The 26,505-nt window shown below is 36.3% G+C and overlaps 1 protein-coding gene across 2 annotated transcripts in view; it reads left to right on the top strand.

The window, feature by feature from the left end:
- Positions 1 to 25,351, top strand: part of LOC123549474 (tRNA-specific adenosine deaminase 1-like) — a 56,053-nt gene extending 30,702 nt beyond the window's left edge. For both annotated transcript variants that reach the window (XM_053545341.1, XM_045337607.2), the window contains exons 8-12: positions 11,842 to 11,985; positions 16,725 to 16,924; positions 17,966 to 18,071; positions 22,276 to 22,362; positions 24,882 to 25,351. In XM_053545341.1, coding sequence (XP_053401316.1) covers positions 11,842 to 11,985; positions 16,725 to 16,924; positions 17,966 to 18,071; positions 22,276 to 22,362; positions 24,882 to 25,011 — 667 coding nt within the window. In that variant the 3' untranslated portion in view covers positions 25,012 to 25,351. The remainder of the gene's footprint in view (positions 1 to 11,841; positions 11,986 to 16,724; positions 16,925 to 17,965; positions 18,072 to 22,275; positions 22,363 to 24,881) is intronic.
- The last annotated feature ends 1,154 nt before the right edge of the window (positions 25,352 to 26,505 follow it).

Raw genomic sequence — 26,505 nt, 5'->3', positions numbered from 1 at the left:
AGGTAAATTGAAATACGTAAAATGATATTAAAAAATTTATGAAAGTTCTGCTAATTCGCCTATGTAAATGCATTTTTGTTAGCCGATTATTTGTTGGGAGTTTTTCTTTGTTTCATTTTACAGAAAAACATACAACGCACCAGTATATTCTCTGTAACTTCAATATTTCACATTCTGAAGTTCACATTCTCATGAACTGATATTTATCAGTTATGTATCCGAAAATGGTATCGTCTGTTTAACTGAATGAAAAGTCCGCAATTTGTTTCATTTATTTTTTCTTGTTTTTTTTTGTTTGTTTTTTTACCTTACACAACTTCACACTTCGGTTGCATGTTTATAAAACATTTTCCATGATAAACTTAGTTTCGGGCTCTGCATTTACGGTTTCGTCGTGGTCGTCGTCATCATGATCTTCATGATCATCTAATCATCTAACAATAATAATTAAAATGATTATCTTCTTCTTCTACTCCTTCCTGTTAAGCCGTGAATGTATCTTGTAGATGAAAACATGACGACTGTAATTCAAAGGTCAAAATATACAATATTTAAAAAAATAAGTATACATTTGTAAATTTTACTTGACACAGGTATTGTCTATTGTCCGTAATTATTGACTTGGCACCAGTATTTTCGTGTGTGTGTGTGGGGGTGGGGGGTAGGTGAAGGTGTCCATTATTTTACGAAATATTTGTATCCTAAAATAACCAATATAAATAACAAATGACATAGTGGCATAGTCATAGGGGTAGCTGTCTGACTGCCACACACTATCCCACGAGTTCAGAATCACCTCAGACCATTTTTTTTTAATTCAATGTAATGTTATCAATGTTACTTTTACTCTTACAATATCTGCGTAACACATTTGATACGAAATATTTATTTCGCTATTTAACTTCAGACACCGAGAATTGATTTACGGAAAATATACGGAATATTCTTGAGTGTCAGGTCAATACTTACGGGCAATAACATGGCATTAAATAAAAACATTACAGTTTGAACTCATCTAACAAAATTTTCATTTAGCCAGAAGTATATTGTACTTTCTTATACAGCCATGGTTGCATAACTTTATTTGTATTGTCTCATGTAAAGTTTGAATGCATGAAGTACACCAGATTTTTGGTTAAACTTACCATGCAATTTAAACAAAGTTTTCATTCATGAAAATCACTGGTAAATAGATTCATTGTGGTATAGAGTTCATGTGGGTAGATGGAAGGGCAGGTGTGTGTCTAATTTGGGCTTTCAAAGTTTATATTCTCTTACTAGCTGTCCCCAAATTTGGTATGTAACAAGATTTTATATCATACCAGTTTGGGACAGTTTTTGGCTGCTAGGGTCCAGGTCAAGAATGCTGTTTGTTAAAACAGTTAAATGAGCCGTGCCATGAGAAAATCAACATAATGGGTTTGCGACCAGCATGGATCCAGACCAGCCTGCGCATTCGCGCAGTTTGGTCAGGATCCATGCTGTTCGCTAACAGTTTCTCTAATTCCAGTAGGCTTTGAAAGCGAACAGCATGGATCCTGACCAGACTGCGCAGATGCGCAGGCTGGTCTGGATCCATGCTAGTCGCAAACACATTATGTTGGTTTTCTCATGACACAGCTCAAATAATGTTTCTGCTTCATAAGATTAGTTTTTATTGATATAATGAACCTTTGTCTAAAGAAATGTTATAGAAACAACCCAGTTTGGATTGCATATTTGGCCTAGAGTCATTGCAAAGGTCAACATTACTCAGGAAAATGCATGTTGGGTGAGTGGTATAAGGCCATGGCCTGTAACATGGTACTTTTTTTTTAATGTAGGCAGTTTACTTGAGGAATATATATTATCTGTATGTGTTACACTATACAAGGCAGTGAGTAGATGCTGTACTTCTTTTCTGGCCTCTTATTATAAGCAAATTTATAGGTAATATATAAAGCAATATAAATATGAAATACTGCTTAGCAGTGCTATAAAGTACAAAATGGTTTTATGTAAAAAGTGAATAAAAATGATGACTATTAGATTACCCAATCTGACTAAAGTACTCATCTCCCTATGAGTAGCACTAATAGGAGATAATTTTAATCAGATTGTTCAATTTACTCACATCACGATTTTGTTAACCTTGTTAATCTCTTAGTAATTTTGATACTTTCTGATATCTGTGAACTTTTTAGAGGTATTCAATCAGAAGTTGCAAATTGGATATAATTGTATGTACTTTATGTGGCATTTCATCTTGTTTAGAAAAACCTTTTTTCAGACATTGAGAATATTGACATTTCTCAGTCTCAGGACACATGGGTGATTTTGTAACTCTGATTAACAGACTAAGCACATTCTACAGAGTTGATTACGATACATTTTCTGAAGTGTGACACACAAAAAAGACTTGATATACTTTTTTAAATGTCTAACCTAGTTCTCAAAGTGATAACAAAACAGCCTTAAGGAGGGCTTAAAATAGAAATGTTTTATTCCCCACCAGATGAAGCATACCTGTTCACTTAAAAAAGACATTCCAGGCAAATGTGAAGTCTATATTAAAATGAAAAAAAAAAATTATCAAATCAGGAAGTACTTTCCTCTGATATGTTGAACACATCCGTAAACAATTGTCAAAACTGTGTTTCGTGCATTCCTCAAATTTAAGGTCAAAAAGGCTGGCAACTTTCAGTTGTAGGTGAATAAGCAGAGAGCATCAAATTGAAAAAAAAAGTCCCCAAAAAGACCTTTAAGGTATATTAACCCTTAGCCTGCTGCAGGCGAATTTAACAGCCTTTGCAAACAGCTTGGAACCAGATCAGACCCCGATTAAATTGGCGTCTGATCAGGTTCCAAGCTGTTTGCTACTCTGACAATATTTCTTCCAATTTTGGAGCAAATTAAATGAACTTTACAATTTTAGCAGACGACATTTCCAGCAGACAACAATTTATCTAGCATGCTAAAGGTTAAATTTCCATAAGGCTTTAAATTTTATGATAAAAACAGATAAAACAACTGTTTAAATGAATGTTATGTATAATATTGTTATCAAATGTACACTGACAAAGACCAACCTGTCACAAATACGGGGTTATCAATAAATTATTTCTGTTTACTGTAATGAAGACCAAACTTAAACTAATTTCAGTTTCATTCACTCTCTGAAAACTAATGAGAGTCCTTATATAAAAAGCTGGAGAAGATATTTATATCCTATGTGGAAGCGTTTACCCTGTCGCGGAAACCGATGACAAACGATTTTACTGTCTCACAAAAATCGTATGAGCTGCTCTCATGCAAACTACGTATAAATCAAAGAACAAACTAATGGTTTTTCTATTAAACTTTACGTAAAACTGTCTGCCAGTTACCTGAGGAGCTCGAATTCAACCTGAAGTGCAGCCGAAACGCGGATCTTATTTCCGTAAGTCTCAACAAACAACTGATTTACCCAAAGTCATTCTTAAGTAACACAAGTATTTTGGGATACCATTATCCGAGCAAAGAACCGAAATGTATCTTTTCTTATGGTAAAGTACATGCAACTAAACAGTTCCCTAGTTTAAATCGGCTAACGGATCTACGTTTTGTACGGAACTGGAATATCAGAGTCCTGAGACTAACGGAACATTTTCATTGGTCGAGAAAACCCATAAGTCATGTTCATTGGATAGACTCAAAAAAACTGTTTACAATTTACGGAAATTAATGCTGAAAAGGTTATAAATACAGCGTTCGTCTTCAGTTGACGGCTTTCCATCCGTGAGTACGGACATATGGTTAAAATTCACGTTAGATCCGCAAGGTTACATTTTCCGTAAGTCACGGAATCCGTAAGTGAATAAAATCCGTCAGTTAATAACAATATATATAAAATCTATACAAGAAACAGTACAAGTGTAGATTATATATGATTTCCGTAAGTTACGGAATCCGTAAGTTAATAAAACCGTCAGACAGTAGAGTCTACATCCGATAATAAATACAAGTAACAATTCACAAGACCAGCACTGGAGAAGCATACTACCAATGAACGTTAAAAACTTTCACCCCTCCAAAGAACTATTACAAAAGCAACGCATTTACAAATTATTTTGGTTGTTTTGTTTCAACATCATTTATAAATGTAACATACCATTTCAGTATCAAATAAAAGTTATAAAATGTTAAAGGGCTTTTATTGCTATTTTCTACTTGTGGTATTTTACCGTTTCGGCCATTTCGGTAATTAATACAGGAATTTAGTCGTTGCCATCCCGTACCTTGTACCGTAAAATACACGCCTATGTATAGCTTACAATATTATTAACATGGTAATAAAAGCCCTACTTTTAATACTGCACATGAACTTTTACCATAAGAGTTGTAAAGGGAGGTAATCAGAAACATTTTTATTTTTGTTGGGTTTAACGTCGCACCGACACAATTATAGGTCATATGGCGACTTTCCAGTTTTGATGGTGGAGGAAGACCTCAGGTGCAGAAGTGTGGTCATTACTAGAGTCACCCTGATGTGCACATTTTCTTCTGTTTCAGTGTTGTTTTGTTTTTATTATGAATGGAACACACAGCAAAACTGGTCACCAGATGTTTATGAATGAAAAATCTATTTCCATGCCTTCAGATAGTGCCAGTGTTTGCCAAAATAAGTTATTTGGATTGGTTTAATTGTGACATAGGAATGACCCAGTTCCAAGTACAAAAATGGTAAAATACGTCAGTTTCAGGCGTAATCCCTACAATTTCTGACATGTGACTGAAGATTAAACAGAATGTATCTGACAGCAGAAGTCAACGTAATGTGAATAGTGACAGAAACAAGCAAGCTTTCTGATATATCAGAACATTCTCACTTAAGCTGAATTTCGAACAGTTGCAACATGTACTGAGAGTAACTCTGGGGGTTATTAAGTGGAAGGGGCCAGTTTCGCATTTGGCCCGGGTACGTTTTTTAAATAAAATAGACATAATATTATGTACTTTACAGGCATATATACTCAACTGGTTATTTATGATGTTTATAGAACTAAGGATTCCTGCGTGCGAGTGATTATTGTGTAAAATAAATATGTGCTTGTATCGATTTTCCTAGCTTCATGTAGACGGCCGGGTCTAAAATTTTACCTGAGGTAACGGAAGTCAGACGAATTGGAAACGGTCATCCATCCATCCAGCTTCAGCTCAAGTTTGCGGAAAAAGTAAACAGTTATGAGACACTTTTCATCCCACCATTATTTTCGTCTGGCCACATGCTTTAAAAATATGCATGTGTTTTAGGTCAGTCATTTGCAGATAATACGGTACAGGCCGTGCAAGGTGTGCATTTTGGGCCATTTTTGTCTCAAAATTTAGTGTCCTGAAACCTGCGTTTTACTTGTTTTTATCATAGGAGCAACAGAATCGGCAGACTGAAAATGTCACATAATGAAGTGCTATGTCTATGCAAGACATCGCTTAAAAATTGCCTTGAATTTATCAAAATTGGATTTTTTATGATTTTTTTCGCACTGGTATCAGCGCAGAGTTGTGGAGTTTTCAAATTTACTGTCCCTTGCCCCCATTAACACCATTTCTAATAGCATTTCAGTTATATGTAGTGGTCAGAGTTCATATTACCAATTTACCAGCATTCCAGAATTTCTTACTAGTACTTATCTCCAGAACTACTTAACATCTTGCCCTCATGAATCAGACGTAGAGGATAATTGACCATAATTGTATTTTCTTCAGTCAGTCATCTCTGATTACCTTAGTTTTGCCTTGCCTTGGATTCACCTTACCTTGGATTCACTTTGCTGTGGATTCACCTTGACTTGTATGTATCTCTCCTTGGATACATATTGCCTTGATTAGTATGTTAAGTTTATTTCAAATTTGTGCCGTGCCATGGGAAAACCAACATAGTGGCTTTGCGACCAGCATGGATCCAGACCAGCCTGCACATCCGCGCAGTCTGGTCAGGATCCATGCTGTTCGCTAACAGTTTCTCTAATTGCAATAGGCTTTGAAAGCGAACAGCATGGATCCTGACCAGACTGCGTGGATGCGCAGGCTGGTCTGGATCCATGCTGGTCGCAAAGCCACTATGTTAGTTTTCCCATGGCACGGCTCATTTGCCTTTAGGCCATCTGGCTAGAGAATTATCAAAGAGAATGGTTACAACTGCAAGTGTTAATATGTTATAATAGTAATATAAACATTGGACAAATTATCTATACATAATTTACATCGATGCAGGTGAACTATTTATGTTTTCAGTGCAAGGGAAATTATGCTAGTAGAGTTTAGATATCCATGTCTGTAAGTTACCTGTGTGGGGCAAGAGTTGTCTTTATTGCAATCAAATAAACTTAATTTATTTGGTATGAAGTAACTGCCATTAAGTAAGTTATGGTTATTTTAGGGACTAAGAAATCAGTTTCTAGTTTATTTCATGTTATTCAGTCTTTGAAAATTGAAGGGTCTATCTCTACTGGTTGGAGGTCTTGTGTCCTACATACGAGACAGGCTGTTCTTTATAACATTATTTTGCATATCAGAATTACCTTTATTTACATTGGTCACTAAGTTTTAACCAACAATTGTTTGAAAGTCTTGTGTATGTGATATGTCAGTTTAAGGGAACAATGGCAGTGGAGCAATTTCGGGGTTGGGGTTAACAAGGGTTTGGGTGGGAGGATTCAAGAGAGCACAGACCAAGTATGTGTGCAATTTCCTTACCTGGTGAGTACATCAAAATGCCTATTTTTCCTTTATTTGCTGTTACTAAATCTGTGTGAAAAAAAGAGTCTTTTTGGGGGGGGGCAAACTTCTGGTTTTGGGCAGGGGCAGAGCATTATTATGCTGCCTGCCTTCTCCCTGCACTTCCTCAAATTTGGGAGAGGGGATTGGGTGGTCCCTCCTGCCCTCACTCTCCCTCCCACACCCTTGTTACTATGCAGATTGGGACAAACATGCTGAACAACTATATTTTTTAAACACAGCATTAAAAAAAATGACTGACAATAGATATTTTCACTGCAATTTAAAGTATTGATAAAGATAGCAAATTTTATACATACTATTATATCATTACAATTTGATTTTTCTCTCTACAGCTATGTGGACAAAGGGAAGCTACTCTGTTGAAGGAGTTTATCCTAACAAATATGCTGATTATCTTATGGGTTGTGGCCTTGTGTGCGTCCACTCTAAAACTGGGCATAACATTTTAAAGTTACTTTGTATGAAAGTTAGCAAGTATACTAGTTCTTTTTAGGGTTTTGACATAGTTATCAAATTTGCTCAGGCATGTATCTTAGTTAAAATATTACAAAGCAAAATGATATGATTTTGGGAAGCTGCCACTATTATACCCAAAATCCTCTCTGTGATGTTCTTGCTCTTAATTTTCCATAGTCTCCTCAATTTCGTATATTCTAATATGACCCGATTTATTTCCCTATTTGACAAAAAAAGACTGATACTGTGCGTTATTATCAAACAAATGTACAGTTTGTATGTCAAAATTATGATGTTATAGCAACAAACTTCATAGTGGTTTCCTGGAAAATAAACCACACAAAACAGGCAAATATTTGGTGAATATCTTCACAGATGTAGATAATAATCCTTCATCTTGATAACTTGTTAGAATTTAAATAACATATCTCAGTCAATGAACCATTGAATAAAATCATTTTCATTCAGATGCCTATTATTATCTCACCAGGATGCAACCCTCCTTCTCATCTGAACTCCAAACAATGATTTTATTCAATGACAAATCACTGTTTGTTATTTGTTATTTCTTACTTAGATTCTGCTTTGAATTTTCCAGTGGAATATATTCTTTCACTCACCTGAACTTTGTTCAGTGTGAGCTGTTAGTATAATGACCAATTTATTAATATTCATTGGATTTATTATTGAGTCACCCCACAAAATTAACCTTTACCCTGCTAAATTTCTAAGAAAGACTGGTCTATCATTCAATTTTGGCAGTACCACTTATTATTTTAAGGGGTGTTTAATGAAAAATTACTGACTGAATAGCAAACAGTGCAGACCATGATCCACACGGATGTGCAGGCTGATCTTGGTCTGCACTGGTTGCAAAGGCAGAATCACTTGCCGCCAACAGACTAAAGTTTAAATCCCAATGAACAAGAAGAATTCCTTTTTAGCTCCACTATTTGGAGAATAGGGGTTCTATTCTTTACTTGCCCCGGCGTTGGCCTGAGCTTTCTTGGTTAAAGTTTTTCGGCAACCTTTGTTTTTCTTTGTTACTATTGCTTATATCTTACTGTAACTTCACATTAACATTGTTCAGCATGCAGACAAAGTATCTGCAGGGGCTGGGCCCATTATACCCAAGGTCAAGGTCACCAAGGTGTTATACTTAGGTTACTTTTAAGGTTAAAGTTTTTCGGCAACCTTTGTTTTTCTGTCATATCTTTGTTACTATTGCTTATATCTTACTGTAACTTCACATAAACATTGTCCAGCATACAAACAAAGTATGTGCAGGGGCTGGGCCCATTATACTTAAGGTCAAGGTCACCAAGGTGTTATACTTAGGTTATTTTAAAGGATATAAAGTTTTTCGGCAACTTTTGTTTTCCAGTCATATCTTTGTTACTATTGCTTATATCTTACTGTAACTTCACATAAACATTGTCCAGTATACAAACAAAGTATATGCAGGGGCTGGGCCCATTATACCCAAGGTCAAGGTCACCAAGTTGTTATACTTGGAATTATTTTCATGTTAAATTTTTTCGAAAGCTTCGTTTGTAGACATATCTTTGGTACTTTAAAAGATAAATCACTTGAAATTAAAAATATTTCTTTATAATCATCTGCATTTTTGGTTACAATCCCCAAAACTCTAATTGTATTTTTGACAGAATTATGCCCCTTTCATACTTAAAGCTTTTTGGCAATCTTCACGTTCTGGATGTAACTTTAGTACAATATAAGATAATGACTTGAAACTTAAGATGTATCTTTATCATCATCATCTGCATGTGTGGTAACAATCCCCGTAACTCTGATTTGTATTTTTGCCAGCTGGCTTATGGAAGGTCGGTGGTTCTACCCACTGTGCCCGCCCGTGATGAAATAATGCAAGGAGGGGCACCTGGGGTCTTCCTCCACCATCAAAGCTGGAAAGTCCCCATATATTGTTCATGGGTCTGCTTGGCCCTTTTCAGTTGCCACAAAAGCTAAAAATGAAGAAACTTTAAATGATTTCTTTTGATGAGCCATGTAATGGATCCTCACCAAACTTTGTCAGTAGTGTTATTGTATGATCCTTTCTCAGTTTTTTAGCTCACCTGTCACAAAGTGACAAGGTGAGCTTTTGTGATCGTGCGGTGTCCGTCGTCCGTCGTCCGTCCGTGCGTCCGTGCGTCCGTGCGTCCGTGCGTCCGTAAACTTTTGCTTGTGACCACTCTAGAGGTCACATTTTTCATGGGATCTTTATGAAAGTTGGTCAGAATGTTCATCTTGATGATATCTAGGTCAAGTTCGAAACTGGGTCACGTGCCATCAAAAACTAGGTCAGTAGGTCTAAAAATAGAAAAACCTTGTGACCTCTCTAGAGGCCATATATTTCACAAGATCTTCATGAAAATTGGTCAGAATGTTCACCTTGATGATTTCTAGGTCAAGTTCGAAACTGGGTCTCAAGGGGTCAAAAACTAGGTCAGTAGGTCTAAAAATAGAAAAACCTTGTGACCTCTCTAGAGGCCATATTTTTCATGAGATCTTCATGAATATTGGTCAGAATGTTTATCTTGATGATATCTAGGTCAAGTTCGAAACTGGATCACGTAGGGTCAAAAACTAGGTCATTAGGTCTAAAAATAGAAAAACCTTGTGACCTCTCTAGAGGCCATATTTTTCAATGCATCTTCATGAAAATTGGTCAGAATGTTCATCTTGATGATATCTAGGTCAAGTTCGAAACTGGGTCACGTGGGGTTAAAAACTAGGTCAGTAGATCTAAAAATAGAAAAACCTTGTGACCTCTCTAGAGGCCATATTTTTCATGAGATCTTCATGAATATTGGTCAGAATGTTCACCTTGATGATATCTAGGTCAAGTTCGAAACTGGGTCATGTTGGGTCAAAAACTAGGTCAGTAGATCTAAAAATAGAAAAACCTTGTGACCTCCCTAGTGGCCATATTTCTCAATGGATCTTCATGAAAATTGGTCAGAATGTTCACCTGGATGATATCTAGGTCGAGTTCGAAACTGGGTCATGTGCGGTCAAAAACTAGGTCAGTAGGTCTAAAAATAGGAAAACCTTGTGACCTCTCTAGAGGCGATATTTTTCAATGGATCTTCATGAAAATTGGTCAGAATGTTTACCTTGAAGATATCTAGGTCAAGTTCGAAACTGGGTCACGTGGGGTTAAAAACTAGGTCAGTAGATCTAAAAATAGAAAAACCTTGTGACCTCTCTAGAGGCCATATTTTTCATGAGATCTTCATGTATTTTGGTCAGAATGTTCATCTTGATGATATCTAAGTCAGATTCAAAACTGGGTCACGTGGGGTCAAGAACTAGGTCAGTAGGTCTAAAAATAGAAAAAACCTTGTGACCTCTCTAGAGGCCATATTTCTCAATGGATCTTCATGAAAATTGGTGAGAATGTTCAGCTTGATGATATCTAGGTCAGGTTTGTAACTGGGTCATGTGCGGTCAAAAACTAGGTCAGTAGGTCGAAAAATAGAAAAACCTTGTGACCTCTCTAGAGGCCATATTTTTCACGAGATCTTCATGAAAGTTGGTGAGAATGTTCACCTTGATGATATCTAGGTCAAGTTTAAAAGTGGGTCACGTGCCTTCAAAAACTAGGTCATTAGGTCAAATAATAGAAAAACCTTGTGACCTCTCTAGAGGCCATGTTTTTCAATGGATCTTCATGAAAATTGGTCAGAATTTTTTATCTTGATGATATCTAGGTCACATGTGCTCAAAAACTAGGTCACTATGTCAAATAATAGAAATAACGATGTCATACTCAGTTGAACACTGGGTCATGTGGAGATAGGTGAGCGATTCAGGACCATCATGGTCCTCTTGTTTTTTAAATGGTTTGATTTGGGCCCTTTTAGGGACCACAAGAGATAAATATTAAGCGAAAATTTAAAGGTCAAGGTCTTCCTCTGGTTAGCGATTTATACCCTTTTGGGCCTCTTTGTTTCAAGCTCAGAATTTAACTTTAATATATTTTCCATGCTCCAACAACTTAGAAACTTTGCTAGAAAAGTATGAAAATCTGAAATGTATGAAATAGAATGTTAAGAACTCAACTGGTATCTTATTTAAGAAAATATTTTTAACAAAAGAGTGTTTTAATGCTATTTATGCACGATGGGCAGTTATACATTGGGCATAATAATTTCATGAGGGCGCAGCCCAAGTGAAATTATTTGTATGACATATTCGCTAATTACACAGGTGAAGAAATGCCCAGCGGGTTGCTTAATAGATACTTTTGTTGGATATTTTACCTGTCTGGACTATATTAGTGTGGTCGCTAGTCGTTTAATAAAACAGTCATTTTAATGGAATGAATTTATTTACTGTAAACGTTCAGGAGGGATTTTGACCGGTCGTTTAATAAAAAAATCTCTTAATAGAGGTGGTCGCAAGTATGATGTCGACTGTAGTGTTAAAACACGGTTTTGCTATAAATTATTCTAAAACAGTAGATCAAATATAGTAGCGTTCTTTCTTGGTGACAACAACAACATTGACGTCACCGCATGTTAACTTGACGTCATTCTAGCGTAAGAGTGTTTTAACAGAGAAAAGCATATTAGAATATCATTTCTTTCTCTGTTTTTGCAGGATTAAGCCAGGGCGAGGGGAGAGAACACTATCAATGTCCTGTAGTGATAAGATGGCTCGCTGGAATGTTGTCGGCTACCAGGGGGCGCTGTTGTCACACTTCTTGTCTGCACCCATTTACTTTTCCTCATTTACGTTTGGGAGGTATGTTAGAATTGTTTTTTGTTGTGGATTTTCCCAATAGTAATTATTTCCCTATCGGTGGAACACTTGAGGGGACTATATGAATGCCCTCCGTTCATCCGTTCATCTATCTTGACACAAATCTGAATGGCAGGCCCAATGTTGGACTTCAGTGACATGAAACTAACATAGCCTGCCAGTAAACAAAAAGCCTGGTGTTTTGCCAATGAGTCGGAGTGATGCCAGCTTCAGGTAGCTAGCCAGTAAATCAGGAAGGCATGGTGTTTGGCCAGTGATTCAAGATTCAGGTAGCTGGCCAGTAAATCAGGGAGGCATGGTGTTTGGCCAGTGATTCAAGATTCAGGTAGCTAGCCAGTAAATCAGGGAGGCATGGTGTTTGGCCAGTGATGCCAGCTTCAGGTAGCTAGCCAGTAAATCAGGGAGGCATGGTGTTTGGCCAGTGATTCAAGATTCAGGTAGCTAGCCAGTAAATCAGGGAGGCATGGTGTTTGGCCAGTGATTCAAGATTCAGGTAGCTAGCCAGTAAATCAGGGAGGCATGGTGTTTGGCCAGTGATTCAAGATTCAGGTAGCTAGCCAGTAAATCAGGGAGGCATGGTGTTTGGCCAGTGATTCAAGATTCAGGTAGCTAGCCAGTAAATCAGGGAGGCATGGTGTTTTGCCAGTGATTCAAGATTCAGGTGGCAAGCCAGTCAACCAGGAAGCCTGGCACAGAAAAATACTTAATGTTTCATAAACAATCATATCATATTAAAATCAAAGAAATAAGAAGTTACTTAGTCAACAGAAAAATGACACTTATGTACATTTTCAGATAAAATGTACAAATTTAATAAGCGTTTTGTTTACAAATGGCTAAGACGTTTCTAGTGAATATATATATCTCGTCACATTTATGTCATCAAGGTGCAGCTATGTTGTTATTTTAGAATCTAATTTTCTGAGAACATCATTGTAGGCATCTTATAGTATTAATTTACCATGATAAATAATTATTTTCACTTTCTAAATCTGGCAGATTTTAAGATTATATATTAGATAAAATTGTTGACTCATCTAGCTGATGTTTTCTTTCCCTCAAGACATTTATGAGACTATTTTTGACGGAGATCTCTTCGAAAACATTATTAAGCATCTAAATAGAAATTTCTTGGCTAAATTTAGCTTCAGGTGGTGATATATAATTAGCCGTCTTTAATATAAAAAGAAATTGCCTTTTTCATAATAGAGCCTTAAATATTCTCAATGAGATATTTTAGAGTTAAAGGAAAGTCGTCAACAGGTGTTAATCTCAGTTTAATTGATTACTATCAATATTTTTAGTAACGTCTTCACAGTATTGTAGTTATTTATATTCTAGAATTAATTATTTCAGTGTTTAAACATGTACATTTATTGCGAAATTATCAGCTAGGGGACACAGCTGTTGTCTTGAAATACCACTCTGTAGTTCATTTTTGATTCCAAATACAAGCAAGGTGTTTGTATCGTCATAGCTACACAATATGTTTTTAGGAACAAAACTGAATGGGCCAGGAAATTATTCCATGATCATTATGAGATTTGAACCTGAAATTGATAACAAACAAACAGTTTGTTAACTAATCATAACACATAACAAGATTAAAATGTATTTTCATAAACAATCTTAGCATCTAGTACATATACTAGCCTGGCTTAAAATTCTGAGAAGTCAACAATTTTAGTATGAAATTAACATAATTATACAAAGACGGTCTTTATCTTAATTTAATCCAAGTGTTACTAAAGATTTTATTACTAAAATAGTACTACATTTTATCATTTTGGTGATAAATGTGTGCACTTATAACATGGAGAAATAAAATGTCGGGCAAATAATTTTCAGGATAGGTCGATGGACTTGACTTGATGCACTGTATTAATTGTGTCAAATCATCCTACAGGGTCTTATTTTACAATCAAATTTTCTTACAAAATCTATATAATATTTCGTTAAATTTTTCAAAAATGATTTTTCACTTGATTTTAACTGTTTCCAGCACTGGAACTGAATTTGACAGGGATTATTGCCAAAATATTATAAGCCGGTATAAAAAATTTCCCCAGGAAACATGGCGGCCATTAATAAGAATAGAAAAGTTAAGATAAAATTTGGAAATTTTTGTTGACAGCAGATTCTAAGAATTTTCACATCACTAAAAAACATTCAATCTTTATTATTGTCTGTCATTATATGTCTCATTGCTATTCTGTATGTCTCATTGCTATTCAAATATAACAAAATCTCCCATTTACAATATGTACAATTAGGTGTATTAGCATCGATTGGGTTGAAGTGTTTAGTCAGACAGGGGTCCAATTAAAATTTGCAAGTTATGTAATACATTTGTACACATTCATAACTTACACAGTAACACATGAAAGAATTTATGAAGTTAAGTTTCTAACCCACAATGACAAAATGACAAGGGGCAAGTTATTTGACGTCAGTGAGTCCCCTTAACCAATTGGCCACTGAGGCCCAGTGTGCAGAGTGAGGCCCAGTGTGCAGAGATGATGTGTCTTTTGGCCACTGAGGCCCAGTGTGCAGAGATGATGTGTCTATTTTGCTGAAGAAATAAAATGTACAGTTAAAATATTACCAGTAACAGAAAACCAAAATTGCCTTGACTTTTATATGACCATTTTCTCAACATAGGATGAGGTTGATGTACCATAATTAATGTTTATATTTAACAACTGATTACTTCTTATTTTAGCATTCACCTGATATGTTCTTTAACCATTCTGTACCATTGACCTCTATTTTCATACCTGAGATTTGTCCATATGGAATTATCTGGTAAACTTTAGACCATTCCACTAATTGCTCAGCTAATAAGAGCTGAAATTGTTCAATCCCAAGGGATATATTATTTCCAGATTTAGTTTTATCAGAAAGAGGAAAATTCTATTTTCATCTTCAAGGATTTGTCCTCAGGTTCACAGACAATTCCACAGGGACAAAAATCCAGTGTCAACATTGAGGTCAGAGGTGTAGAATGGTTGAAGACAGAAATGGTGAATACTGAAATAAGTTGTGTCACAAGCTGAGAATGTTGAGCATAATCAAAGGAAAAAGAGGACTGTTGTCCGGATAGTAGGCCATGCTTTCAGATTAACTCTTACCCTGCTAAATTTCTATAATGAACTTGTCCATTTTTCAATTTAGACAGTACCATTAACTGTAATAAGGGGTGCTTACCTAAAACATACTGACTGAATGGTGAAAATTGCAGACAATGATCAGACTGCATGGATGTGCAGGATGATCTTGGTCTGTACTGGTCGCAAAGGCAGAATCACTTGCCACCGTCAGACTAAGGGTTATGTATAGTACAGTTCTTAAATTCCGATAAATTCCTCATAACTAGTGCTCCTAATACAATCGGTGAAATTAGGATATGAAATATGCAAGCAAGTCAGGTGTGTTGATGTAATTAATAAACCTAAATGAATATTGTATCTTTCAGTTAGTATCTAGACTTCAGTCAATGTCCCTAGGTGTTAAGATAATTCTTAAATTGTCATTTCCAGTTCATTAACAGTTGGGTTTACAAAATTTGCAGCAAATTGCATGTTTTCGTTGACAGTTCTTGTTTGTCCTCTGAAAAACAAAGCCAGAGACCATCTCTGCACCATGCAGGTAAAAACTCACCATTTTCTTTTCTGCATATTTTGTATGTCATTTGGAATTTTTCTCTGATTTCTCAGCTGTATGCCCAAACTAGTTCAGCGATCTCACAGTGTTAAAATTAGAATGTGAATAGAAGCCAGATCAGATTTGTTATGTCAGCTTGGAATATATGTAATGAATTAAGGACAATATGTTTTTGAAAATCAATTCTCCATCCAAATTGTTTCTTCCTCCCATTCCCTTCCTGTCATCCACATTACCCATCACTTTGCCCCTTGTACATAAACAGTAATTAAAAAAATAACCTTTCTGATTCGGTTTTTAGCAATTTCCTTTATACTGATTCTTAAAACAATCCTTTACTTTGACTGTTGAGGAGTAAGGAGGGTTGATTTACTCACCAACACCAGTTGTCACATACTTTCTTTACACTTAGAACCATATGTACTGCATCTTCTGTTTTCGTTGATTTTTACTATATTGCAAGATGTTTTGAACTGCCATGCTTATAATCAATGAAAGTGAAGAATAAATCACAAGGGCTAGCTTTCAGTGAAGAACTTACCTTGGATATTTTATAATGTGTTACTTACTGAGATTTTGTACCCACATTAGGTACATAGTCTAACATACAGTCAAACTTCGTTCACTAAAACTTGGATAATTCGAACTCATTGAAAGGTCCCGGCAAAATCCCTATATAGTGTATATTGTTTGATGACTCGAACTACCGATAACTCGAATAAATTTTGTCTGTCTTGACAAGTTCGAGTTAAAAAGGTTCGACTGTATTTCTATACCTAAAGGATACTGTGAAATCATCTTTTATTAGTAGGAGATAATATTTTGTGGTTTCATGGTTTTGCCAGTTCATGAAATTCAATCCGAAGGAACAAAAAAAATTCCTATTCATTTAATGTTTTAACTTTGAAATCCACCAATTGTATTTCCCACAAAATAGCAACTTTTGTCAAAACTGTGAGAATTTATGCCAAAGAAATAGGAAAAATACTTTTGAATTATAGTTTAAATAGTCAAAACAGCACACAGTTGACAGTAGTTCCCATATCCTTTATATACAGATGTCCCTATAACAGAGAGGCCATTCTGAGAGCTGTTGTTGACCGTAATTTACCTGTTGTGGACAGACTGCCTGCAGGTTACATGTTGAACAGTCCTGTATTGTACCAAAGTCAGTCCAGATTTTGTCATGGAAAGCAAGAAGTCATGGAACAGAACAGAACCACTGGAAGAGACCACAAAATTGTTCCTTGTTCCTCTGGTAAGACTTTTTAATATATACAGACAGGTATTACTGGTAACACTGGACCTTACCACAGTGCAGTTTTTGTAAGGTGAACAATTGTGATTACTCGACATCCACCTTTTGTCAGACATTCCACAATATTTGTGTAAATAACACCTCTTCTGAAACCATTTGGTGGCAGTTTATAAACATTGGCATGAATATTTTCTGGATGGTCATCTTCCAAAGTTATTACAGGGTTTAGAGTAACTGCAACAGAAGGGTCAGTAGAGCTAAAAAACTTCAAACAACATTTATTTTCCGTTTAAACCACTGAGCTAGTGCTAGGGACCATGAATGGTGCTGCACATTCCATTACACCTCATGAACAGACTCACTCAAACCAAGTCTGCTGTTGTTTTGCTTGGTTGCATTCTCTGCTTCCAGGGGATCTTCTTATAGATTCTCGTATCCAGGTTTGACATAATTTCACTAAAATGTTTTATACAACTTTTGTTCATATCATTTAGATTTGTTGAAAAAAAACATGGTCATTACTCTGTTAGGAGACATGGCCATTTCAGTGGGAAATAAAAATCTTCTTGTCAGAAAATGCTGACTCGATTTTAGGACAATATCACAAAAATGTTATTTTGGTGAACCTGTACCAAGTTTATTCCAGTTATCATTAACAAAAATGTGGTCACCAGAGCAGGGTGGCTAACCCATTTGACATTTTGGTATTGTACATATGGGGAAATCACCTGATTGAGGTAAATGCTTATTAATTATTTCCTTATTACTGGTATATGACTGATTTTGATGATATAAAAAGCTTTCAAGACAGGAAAACAAGTGCTTGCCTTGATGCAAAACCTCTGCCAGACATTCTTATTACTTTTCTTAAACACTTCACCCAGGTGGTTTTTTCACAGACCAAAAATGTTTTAAAATTAGGTAATGTGCACACTGGGATTTGGTCAAAGTGTTGAAGAACACCCGCTGGATATCATGGAAGCATAGATGTTGTACAAATGGCTGTTTAATTATTGAAAAATGATTTGTTTGTGCTTTTAGCCATTGCATGGTGTAGAGCAGGACCAAATGGTGACTTGCTAGATGTGACAACTCATGGTAGAAAACACGGTGTAACTGCTAAAAACCTGCACAAACCGCAAGCAAGGTATGTATTTCGTAATTGCAGGGGAGAATCCAGGATTTTTATTGATTGGAGAAGTAGGGGTGTGTGGAGGAGTTTCTAGGGGACCAGGGGCTTACCTGGGCAAGTATACCTCAACTGCTGCAAGCTGATATATATTTGACATAGTTTGAGTATGTCTATTTGACACATTTTAATTTTCAAAAGGAGAAATTGGACCAAGTTAATAGCTTTTTAATTTGATTATGGTATGCTGCTTTCACTTCAGCAATGATAATATTGAAACAGTTTTTCGAGGAAAATGAGCTGAAAAGTTTTGTCTAAAATGACTGATTTATGAACATAAGCTATAAGAAATGTGTGCTCAACAGAGTTTAGGGGCACCCCCACCCCATGCACACACACCTCAGCTGTAGTTTTTTAATGGTTAAAGAAGGCTTGACTTTAAATGTTTTCTGTGATATATTTCAAAGTTTTGAAAAGCTGTTGTAGAATATGAGATTTGTTATCATTGTGACTTCGAAATAAATTTTAAATGTTATTTATAACAGCTGTAGTACTAGAACAGCAGTTTATAAGAAGAGTATTGGAGTTTTGTTCAAATTGTTCGAATTAACAGTCCGTCCGTCCATCTGTTTGTTTGTCCGAAAGTTTTATGTATTGTTTTAGTGTGCATTAGTTTCGATTTGTTGCTTTGGCTCATGCGCCAGGACGACATAACAAACTGTAAACATAAACTGCGCACATGCCAGTGCACGGATGTGCAGGCTGATCATGATCTACAGTGGCCGCAAAGGCAGAATCAGTCGTGTCCAGCATGATAAGGGTTAAGACTGCCAAATACAGAGATAGTATTCACATTGCATTGTATGAGATAGTAAGCATTTAACAGGAAAAGATTACATCATTTTTGAACAGCCCTCATACCAGCAATATCACTTACACATATTTTTTTTTGTATTTTATGTTTCTAAGCAACAGATAATAGGCTTTGACTCGCACAAAATTGCCTGTTAAACAGTGATAGTTTGTCACAGATTTGATAAAATTTGATTTCTCTATGTTGACAAGTTCTGTCTAATATTTCTCTCAAGGGAAATCTCATGTAATCGATTACTAAAACTTGATTACAGTTGTTGCATGCAGGTTTTATGCTCTTTAGGAGAATCTTTTGTTGTGATATAATTTTTTTAAATGAATTGCATCGTCACAAAAACCATGAAGTGTAAACACTATGTTATTCACCATTCGAGATTGTAGCGGAACTGACACTTCTGGTTGAAATTCTTTCGATTGAGGAGTACGCATGTATGTAAGAAGAGTCAAGTTTTCAATCACATATTTCTACTTAATATGCTCTCTGCTATCTCCACATTGAAGTTTGAAATGTGTTCACATGCCCTAAATTTTTAAATGTTTAAACAGGAAACTTTGGAAATGTTTAAATTATCTAATAGAGCTAGTTGAAAGAGTTATTCTGTATGTAAAAAACATCTAGTTGTTTTGTTTTAAGAAGCAGATAAACACATCATTCTGTTAATCTGGATTTTTTTCTCAGAAAAGCTAAGCTCTTGTTTGTTTGAACATACCTCAAGTTATAAATTTACCAGTGGTAAGGTTGCATTCCAAGACTGGTCTTCACACTTAGACCTATGATCTTGAGGCCAGTTTACCTTTACTCCATATTTAGACCTATGACCTTGAGGCCAGGTTACCTTTGTTCTGAGACTGGACTTAGACATATGACCTTGAAGCCAGGTTACCTTTGTTCTGAGACTGAACTTGGACATATGTCCATGAAGCCAGGTTACCTTTGTTCTGAGATGGACTTAGACGTATGACCTTGAGGTCAGGTTACCTTTGTTATGAGACTGGACTTAGACGTATGACCTTGAAGACAGGTTACCTTTGTTCTGAGACTGGACTTAGACGTATGATCTTGAGACCATGTTACCTTTGCTCAAGATCTGGTCTCCACTCTTATACCAATGGTCTTGAGGCTGGATTACCTTTGCTCCAAGATTGCATTCTACACTTAGACCTATGACCTTGAGGCTAGGTTACTTCTGATCCACACTCAAATCTGTTTTGGAGGCAAGGTTACATTTGCTCCAAGACACCACACTAAAACCTATGAACTTGAGGTCAGGTTACCTTTGCTCCAAGACTGGACTCCACATTTAGAACTATGACCTTGAGGTCAGGTTACCCTTGTTGCAAGACTTGGCTTCACACTCAAACCTATGACCTTGAGGTTAGGTTACCTTTGCTCCAAGTCTGGACTTGACACTAGTCATGTAATGTAGGCGCCAGACATATAGGAGTAGCCATGAAAGAGTAAGCACCAGTCATTTAGGGATTGTGATTAAAGACATTATAAAACTAGAGCTGCTTTTGAGAAAAGCGCATGTCTCCCATAACTGCCTAATCATCTAGATTGGTATTTCTTCTCCATTATGTATCTTGCGTCAACCATGCACCAAGACCTGTATCACTGGCATCAGTATTTTTGGTAATTCAAGGCCATAATTCTGAAGTGCCTGGGCCGCTTTGGCTAGTTATTGAACTTGGCCGAGGACTTTTTGGCAAACACATTTTGTTCAAGTTTGGAAGGATCGGATGAGAAATGTTCAACAAGATTTGTGACAGACAGACACACAGACAGACAGACAGACACACACACACACACACACACACAGAGACAGGAGTAAATCAATATGTCTTCCACCCCAGTGGTGTGAGAGACATAACTATCTTAGTTAGAATTTTGCTAGTCTAGTTTAAGTAATAAAATTCAGTTTGTCTTTTAGCTGTAACAACTGTTTAATGGCCTTGTATCTGTTATATTGGGTTTATTGGTTTAGAGATGCCTGTGTGATTAATTAAGTTACATCTTTATAGTTGTTTGCATAACCTTTGTCGGTCTGATTAATGTTTAACTTAATAATGCTTTATTGTAGAAAGGCTGTCCTTTATTTAGACTTTCTGGAAATAGAGAAGAAATAACGATGTTGAAAATAGTATCTTTAGTAATAGGAGCTTGCTTTATGCAGATTCTTAGAACATTGTTTGTTAGAGATTTATACAGTTTAGTTTATACTACTTTATTGCACCCCGCCAAACAAAGTTGTAAGGTGGGGGTATACTGGTTTCAGGTTGTCTGTCTGTCTGTCCGTCCGTCTGTCCGTAGACACAATCTTGTGAGCACCATCTCTCCTCATCCCCTTGACACAATTTAATGAAACTTCACACAAGTGATCAGTAACAACAGTAGTTGTGCATGGGGCATGTTAGGTTCTTTCAGAAAAAAAATTTGCAGAGTTACGGGACTTTGTTTTTTGTTACTATACTATATACATAGACACAATCTTGTGCGCATCATCTCTCCTCATCCCCTTGACACAATTGAATGAAACTTCACACAAGTGATCAGTAACAACAGTAGTTGTGCATGGGGCATGTTATGTTCTTTCAGAAAAAAAATTTGCAGAGTTACGGGACTTTGTTTTTTGTTACTATACACTATACATAGACACAATCTTGTGCGCACCATCTCTCCTCATCCTTTTGACACATTTTAATGAAACTTCACACAAGTGATCAGTAACAACAGTAGTTGTACATGGGGCATGTTAGATTCTTTCAGAAAAAAATTTGCAGAGTTACGGGACTTTGTTTTTTGTTACTTTACTATATACATAGACACAATCTTGTGCGTACCATCTCTCCTCATCCCCTTGACACAATTGAATGAAACTTCCCCAAGTGATCAGTAACAACAGTAGTTATGCATGGGGCATGTTAGGTTCTTTCAACAACAAAAATTGCAGAGTTATGGGACTTTGTTTCTTGTTAACATACTATGTACATACAGTCTGCATATACAATATACATACAGTCTATATTCATACAGTCCACATAATTATGCAATCTTGTGTGCGTCAAATTGCAGTGTACTGTGTCAGTGCATGCGGGGGGTACATTCATCACCTTTAGTGATAGCTCTAGTTTTAGCTATTGTGTTGAAAGCTTCAAGCTTATTTGAACCACTCTGAAAAAATCAGTACTGGTGTCATATGAGAAGGCATGGTCATGACTCCAGTGGGGCTCGAACCCATGACCCAGGTTTGAGTGGCTGACACCTTTACCACTAGGCCATTGCTCCCATCGTTTATACAGATTGTTAGTGCATTTTGTGTTCAAAATTTTCTCTTCACTTTTTTTTCAGAAGTCTGCTTTGCAGCAAGAGTCTGTTTGAAATGTTTGTAACAGCAAAGGATGCCATCCGGCCAGAAAAGAGACCTGATACATTACAGTGAGTTATTTTGTTTCTTCCCTTTTTGTCTCTTTCCATTAAATGTTGCGTGAAGGGCCACACAGGGAATACAGATTTTGAATTTACTTATTTAAGATTCATCTGTAGCAGTTTGGTGATGAAATATTGGAGGGATTGTTCTTGTAGTCAGTAATTAAACTGAATCGTTTTGAGACATTCATTTTAAAAAATAATCTTCAGTTCCAACATTTAAAATATTATTTATTGTTTTGTTGAGTATAGTTTGCATGTTTACTTTGTCTGTAAACAACACTCCCATAAAAAAAGCATTGTGTACTCTTCCATTGGCTGATTAACAGATTTCACAATAACATTGTTATTGCATTTCTACTTCAATAGTTTTGCTATAAAAAATTAAAAAGAATATGATTTTTGTTTTGTTTTAATTTTGAAGATATTTGACGTTGTTCAGTTAGTGGCAAAAATGAATATCATAAGAATATCATGCTAGTGCAAGTTTTTCAAAAAAAAGTACTTGAGCCGCACCATGAGAAAACCGTTGGTTTTTTCATGGTGCAGCTCATTTTTAGCTCACCAGAGCACAAAGTGCTCAAGGTGAGCTATTGTGACCGGTCATTGTTTGGTGTGCGTCGTCTGTCATGCGTTGTCCGACAACGTTTGCCTTGTGAACACTCTAGAGGCCACATTTGTGACCCAATCTTTATGAAACATGGTCAGAATGTTAGTCTTGATGATCTCTAGGTCAAGTTCGAAACTGGGTCATGTGGGATCAAAAACTAGGTCATTAGGCTAGATCAAAGGATTAGCTTGTGAACACTCTAGAGGCCACATTTGTGACTGAATCTTTAAGTTATGAAGTTTGACCAGAATGTTTGTCTTGATGATTTCTAGGTCAAGTTTGAATCTGGGTCATGTGGGGTCAAAAAACTAAGTCACCCGGTCAAATCAAAGGAAAAGTTTGTGAACACTCTAGAGGCCACATTTGTGAATCTTTATGAAATTTGATCAGAATGTTTGTCTTGATGATTTCTAGGTCAAGGTTGAATCTGGGTCATGTGGGGTCAAAAACTAGGTCACCTGGTCAGATCGTTGGAAAAGCTTGTGTACACTTTAGAGGCCTCATTTGTGACTCAGTCTTTATGAAACTGGGTCAGAATGTTATTCCTAATGATTTCTAGGTCAGGTTTGAATCTGGGTCATTTGGGGTCAAAAACTAGGTGACTAGGCTAGATCAAAGGATTAGCTTGTGAACACTCTAGATGCCACAGTTGTGACTCAATCTTTATCATATTTGATTAGATCTGGATCATGAGGGGTCATCAACTAGGTCAGTCGGTCAAATCAAAGGAAAAGCTTGTGAACACTCTAGAGGCCTCAGTTATGACTCAATCTTTATTAAATTGGATCAGAATGTTTGTCTTTATGATCTCTAGGTCAAGTTTATATCTGGATCTTGTGGGGTCAAAAACTAGGTCACCCGGTCAAATCAAAGGAAAAGTTTGTGAACATTCTAAAGGCTACAGTTGTGACTCAATCTTTATGAAACTTGGTCAGAATGTTTGTCTTGATGATCTCTAGTTTAATTTCGAAACTTGCTCATGTGGGGTCTAAAAAACTATGTCAGTAGGCCAGATCAACTCTGGTGAGCGATATAGGGCCATCATGGCCCTCTTGTTATATTTACTTGACGAGTTGCTTTAATGCTGCTAGAAATTTTAAATGGAATATACACTGACGAGATATGAAAGTGCAACAAACATATGCCTGAATATATTTTTACTACAAAAAGCATCACCTTGAAATGTTCAACACATGCACATCTTGATACTCTATACCAGTTGTGTTAATTTTACAGTTTGTTGTGCTGATTAAATTTGAACACAATTGGTATTGAGTATCTAGATGTGCATGTGTTGAACATTTCATGGTGATGCTTTTTGTAGTAAAAAATATATTCAGGCATATGTTTGTTGCCTTTTCATATCTCGTCAGTGTAGATGCAGTCAAAATTGCATGCTTCTGTTAGTAGTAAATTTGGTCAAAACTGGCTGATTTTTTTTTTTTTTTTTCAATTTTAAAGCTACTCAAGGCATTTTAAAAAAAGTGTTGTACAGATATCTTTAGAATAGTATGTAGATCTAGTATTAAAAACAAGATTTGGTTTTTAAATAAGGTGAACAGCCAGTTGACTGCATCACGCCAACAGCACTTTTAAGGTGTAATCTTTTTTATTGTCAGTGTCTTTGCAAAATTTTCAATGATAGGTACATTGGAAAATGGTGCATGTAGTCATCAGCGTGAGCTACCACCATGAAATCCTTGTCTTTCCCCAATAGGTAGGCAAGAAAATGCAATGTTATAAATAGCAGCAGGCATTTTGCAGCAAAGCCATAACAGTCTTTGCGGTCCAGTTCATTAATTTCCAGAATTCAAAATTCAGGGGAAAATGGAAGCAGAAGTCAGTGTTGAATTTTACATTCTGTATGTTTTTAACATTAAAGCTGCATATTGTATTTATAATGCTTTTGGGTTTTCAGGAATGAAGAGTTGAAAACGTACAAAGATTTTAAAATGGCTGCCACTTCATATCAGACAGCATGGCAACAGTTGCTAGGGGTGTATGGAACCTGGGAACACAAAGGCCCAGGATATCTGGATTTCACCTGAGAAACAACTGTGGTCCACAAAATGCTAAAGGACTATTAAGATTAACAGAGTAGAATCTATTCACAAGAATGTACATTGACTGTTTGGCAGATACGTTGCAGATCTATATGAATATCAGAATGTAGATTGATTGAATGACAGATAGGTTGTGAACCTTTATGAATGTGTTATTTGTCTATGATATAGCTACTGAGTCAATGAGCTATTTTCTAAGGCATGTCAGAGGACACCAATAATGTTGAAATTTGAATTAAGGACCAGCATTCCAGTGTAAGATTCTTGATGTATTGATGAGGTCACCTTGCATTTTTGTAAAATTTTAATAAATTTGAAGACAGTCTTTGTAGTTAAATTTTAATTACATGCTTCGATGTTCTTTTTTAAAAGCCATGTTGAAATCTGACTGTTCCAGTACAGGTAATTCAATAGCAACATTCCAGCCTAATCTACAAATTTAACCTGTAAGCATATACAATTCACTAACATCATATAGAACACCATTCCTGTAACTGGCAGATTTCAAAATTCACCTGTCTATGCAACTATGCTGGTGAGAGTGAGTATGGATCAGAGTTTCTAATTATTAGTGCTTGGCTTCTGGATCTTTCATAACATGAAGTTGGGACCTTTAACAGCATTTAACTCAGTGAAACTTTAGACAAGGATCCATTACAGACCGGCTAGTAGATTTTCCAAGGGGTTTAGGAGATACAGAGCGGACACAAAATGGAAGGCTCAAACCTTTGACCTAGAGTTGTGGCCTTGACCTTGAGCTGACATGGCTGACTCATGGGTTCTGCACATCATCTTGATGAGGTGATCATTTGACCCAAGTTTCATGAAAATCCTTCAAGGGGTTTAGGAGATATAGAGCAGACATGAAATGTTACGGACGGACGGAGAACATTCCTACAATTCCTCAACATCCTCCCAGATAATATATAATAACATGTAAACACATGAAATAATTCCAGACTGAGGTTGAAATTTGTGGTTTTAGATATACAGTGGCTGTTAACCTTACCAGTGATCTTCAATTCTATATCAGTACTGACTTGTTCTCTGCAAGTAACTGTCAAATCCTCCACCTGACTCGGACATGCTGGGAAAATGAAACTGTTTAAAGTACAATTTTCATATCTCTTAAAAATTCAAACACCCGACCCTTTTTATTGGTTTAATTTTGTTAGCTTATCGTTAAGTTCGAAATGTCACAGTTACAACCAATTCCTCATGCCAGAAAATTAAATCAAACATGCCTAGCTATCTTAATTTGCCCACATGGCCGAGTGGTTAAGGTTACTGACTAAATCATTTGCCCTTTACCTCCGACGTTTTGAGACGTGAGGAAGCCATCTAGCTGGCATGTGATTCTACCAAGGTGCCTGCTGGTGGCAGAAGTAAAGTCTGAAGGGGTAACTTGGATCTTCCTCCATTTAAGCTGGCAAGTTTAGCCCGCCAGCTTAGCTCAATAGTGAGAGTGCAGATCTATGG

The sequence above is a fragment of the Mercenaria mercenaria genome, chromosome 6 (genome assembly GCF_021730395.1).
Source record: "Mercenaria mercenaria strain notata chromosome 6, MADL_Memer_1, whole genome shotgun sequence".
In the NCBI taxonomy this organism is placed as follows: domain Eukaryota; kingdom Metazoa; phylum Mollusca; class Bivalvia; order Venerida; family Veneridae; genus Mercenaria; species Mercenaria mercenaria.
This window is presented reverse-complemented; position numbering and strand designations above follow the sequence as displayed.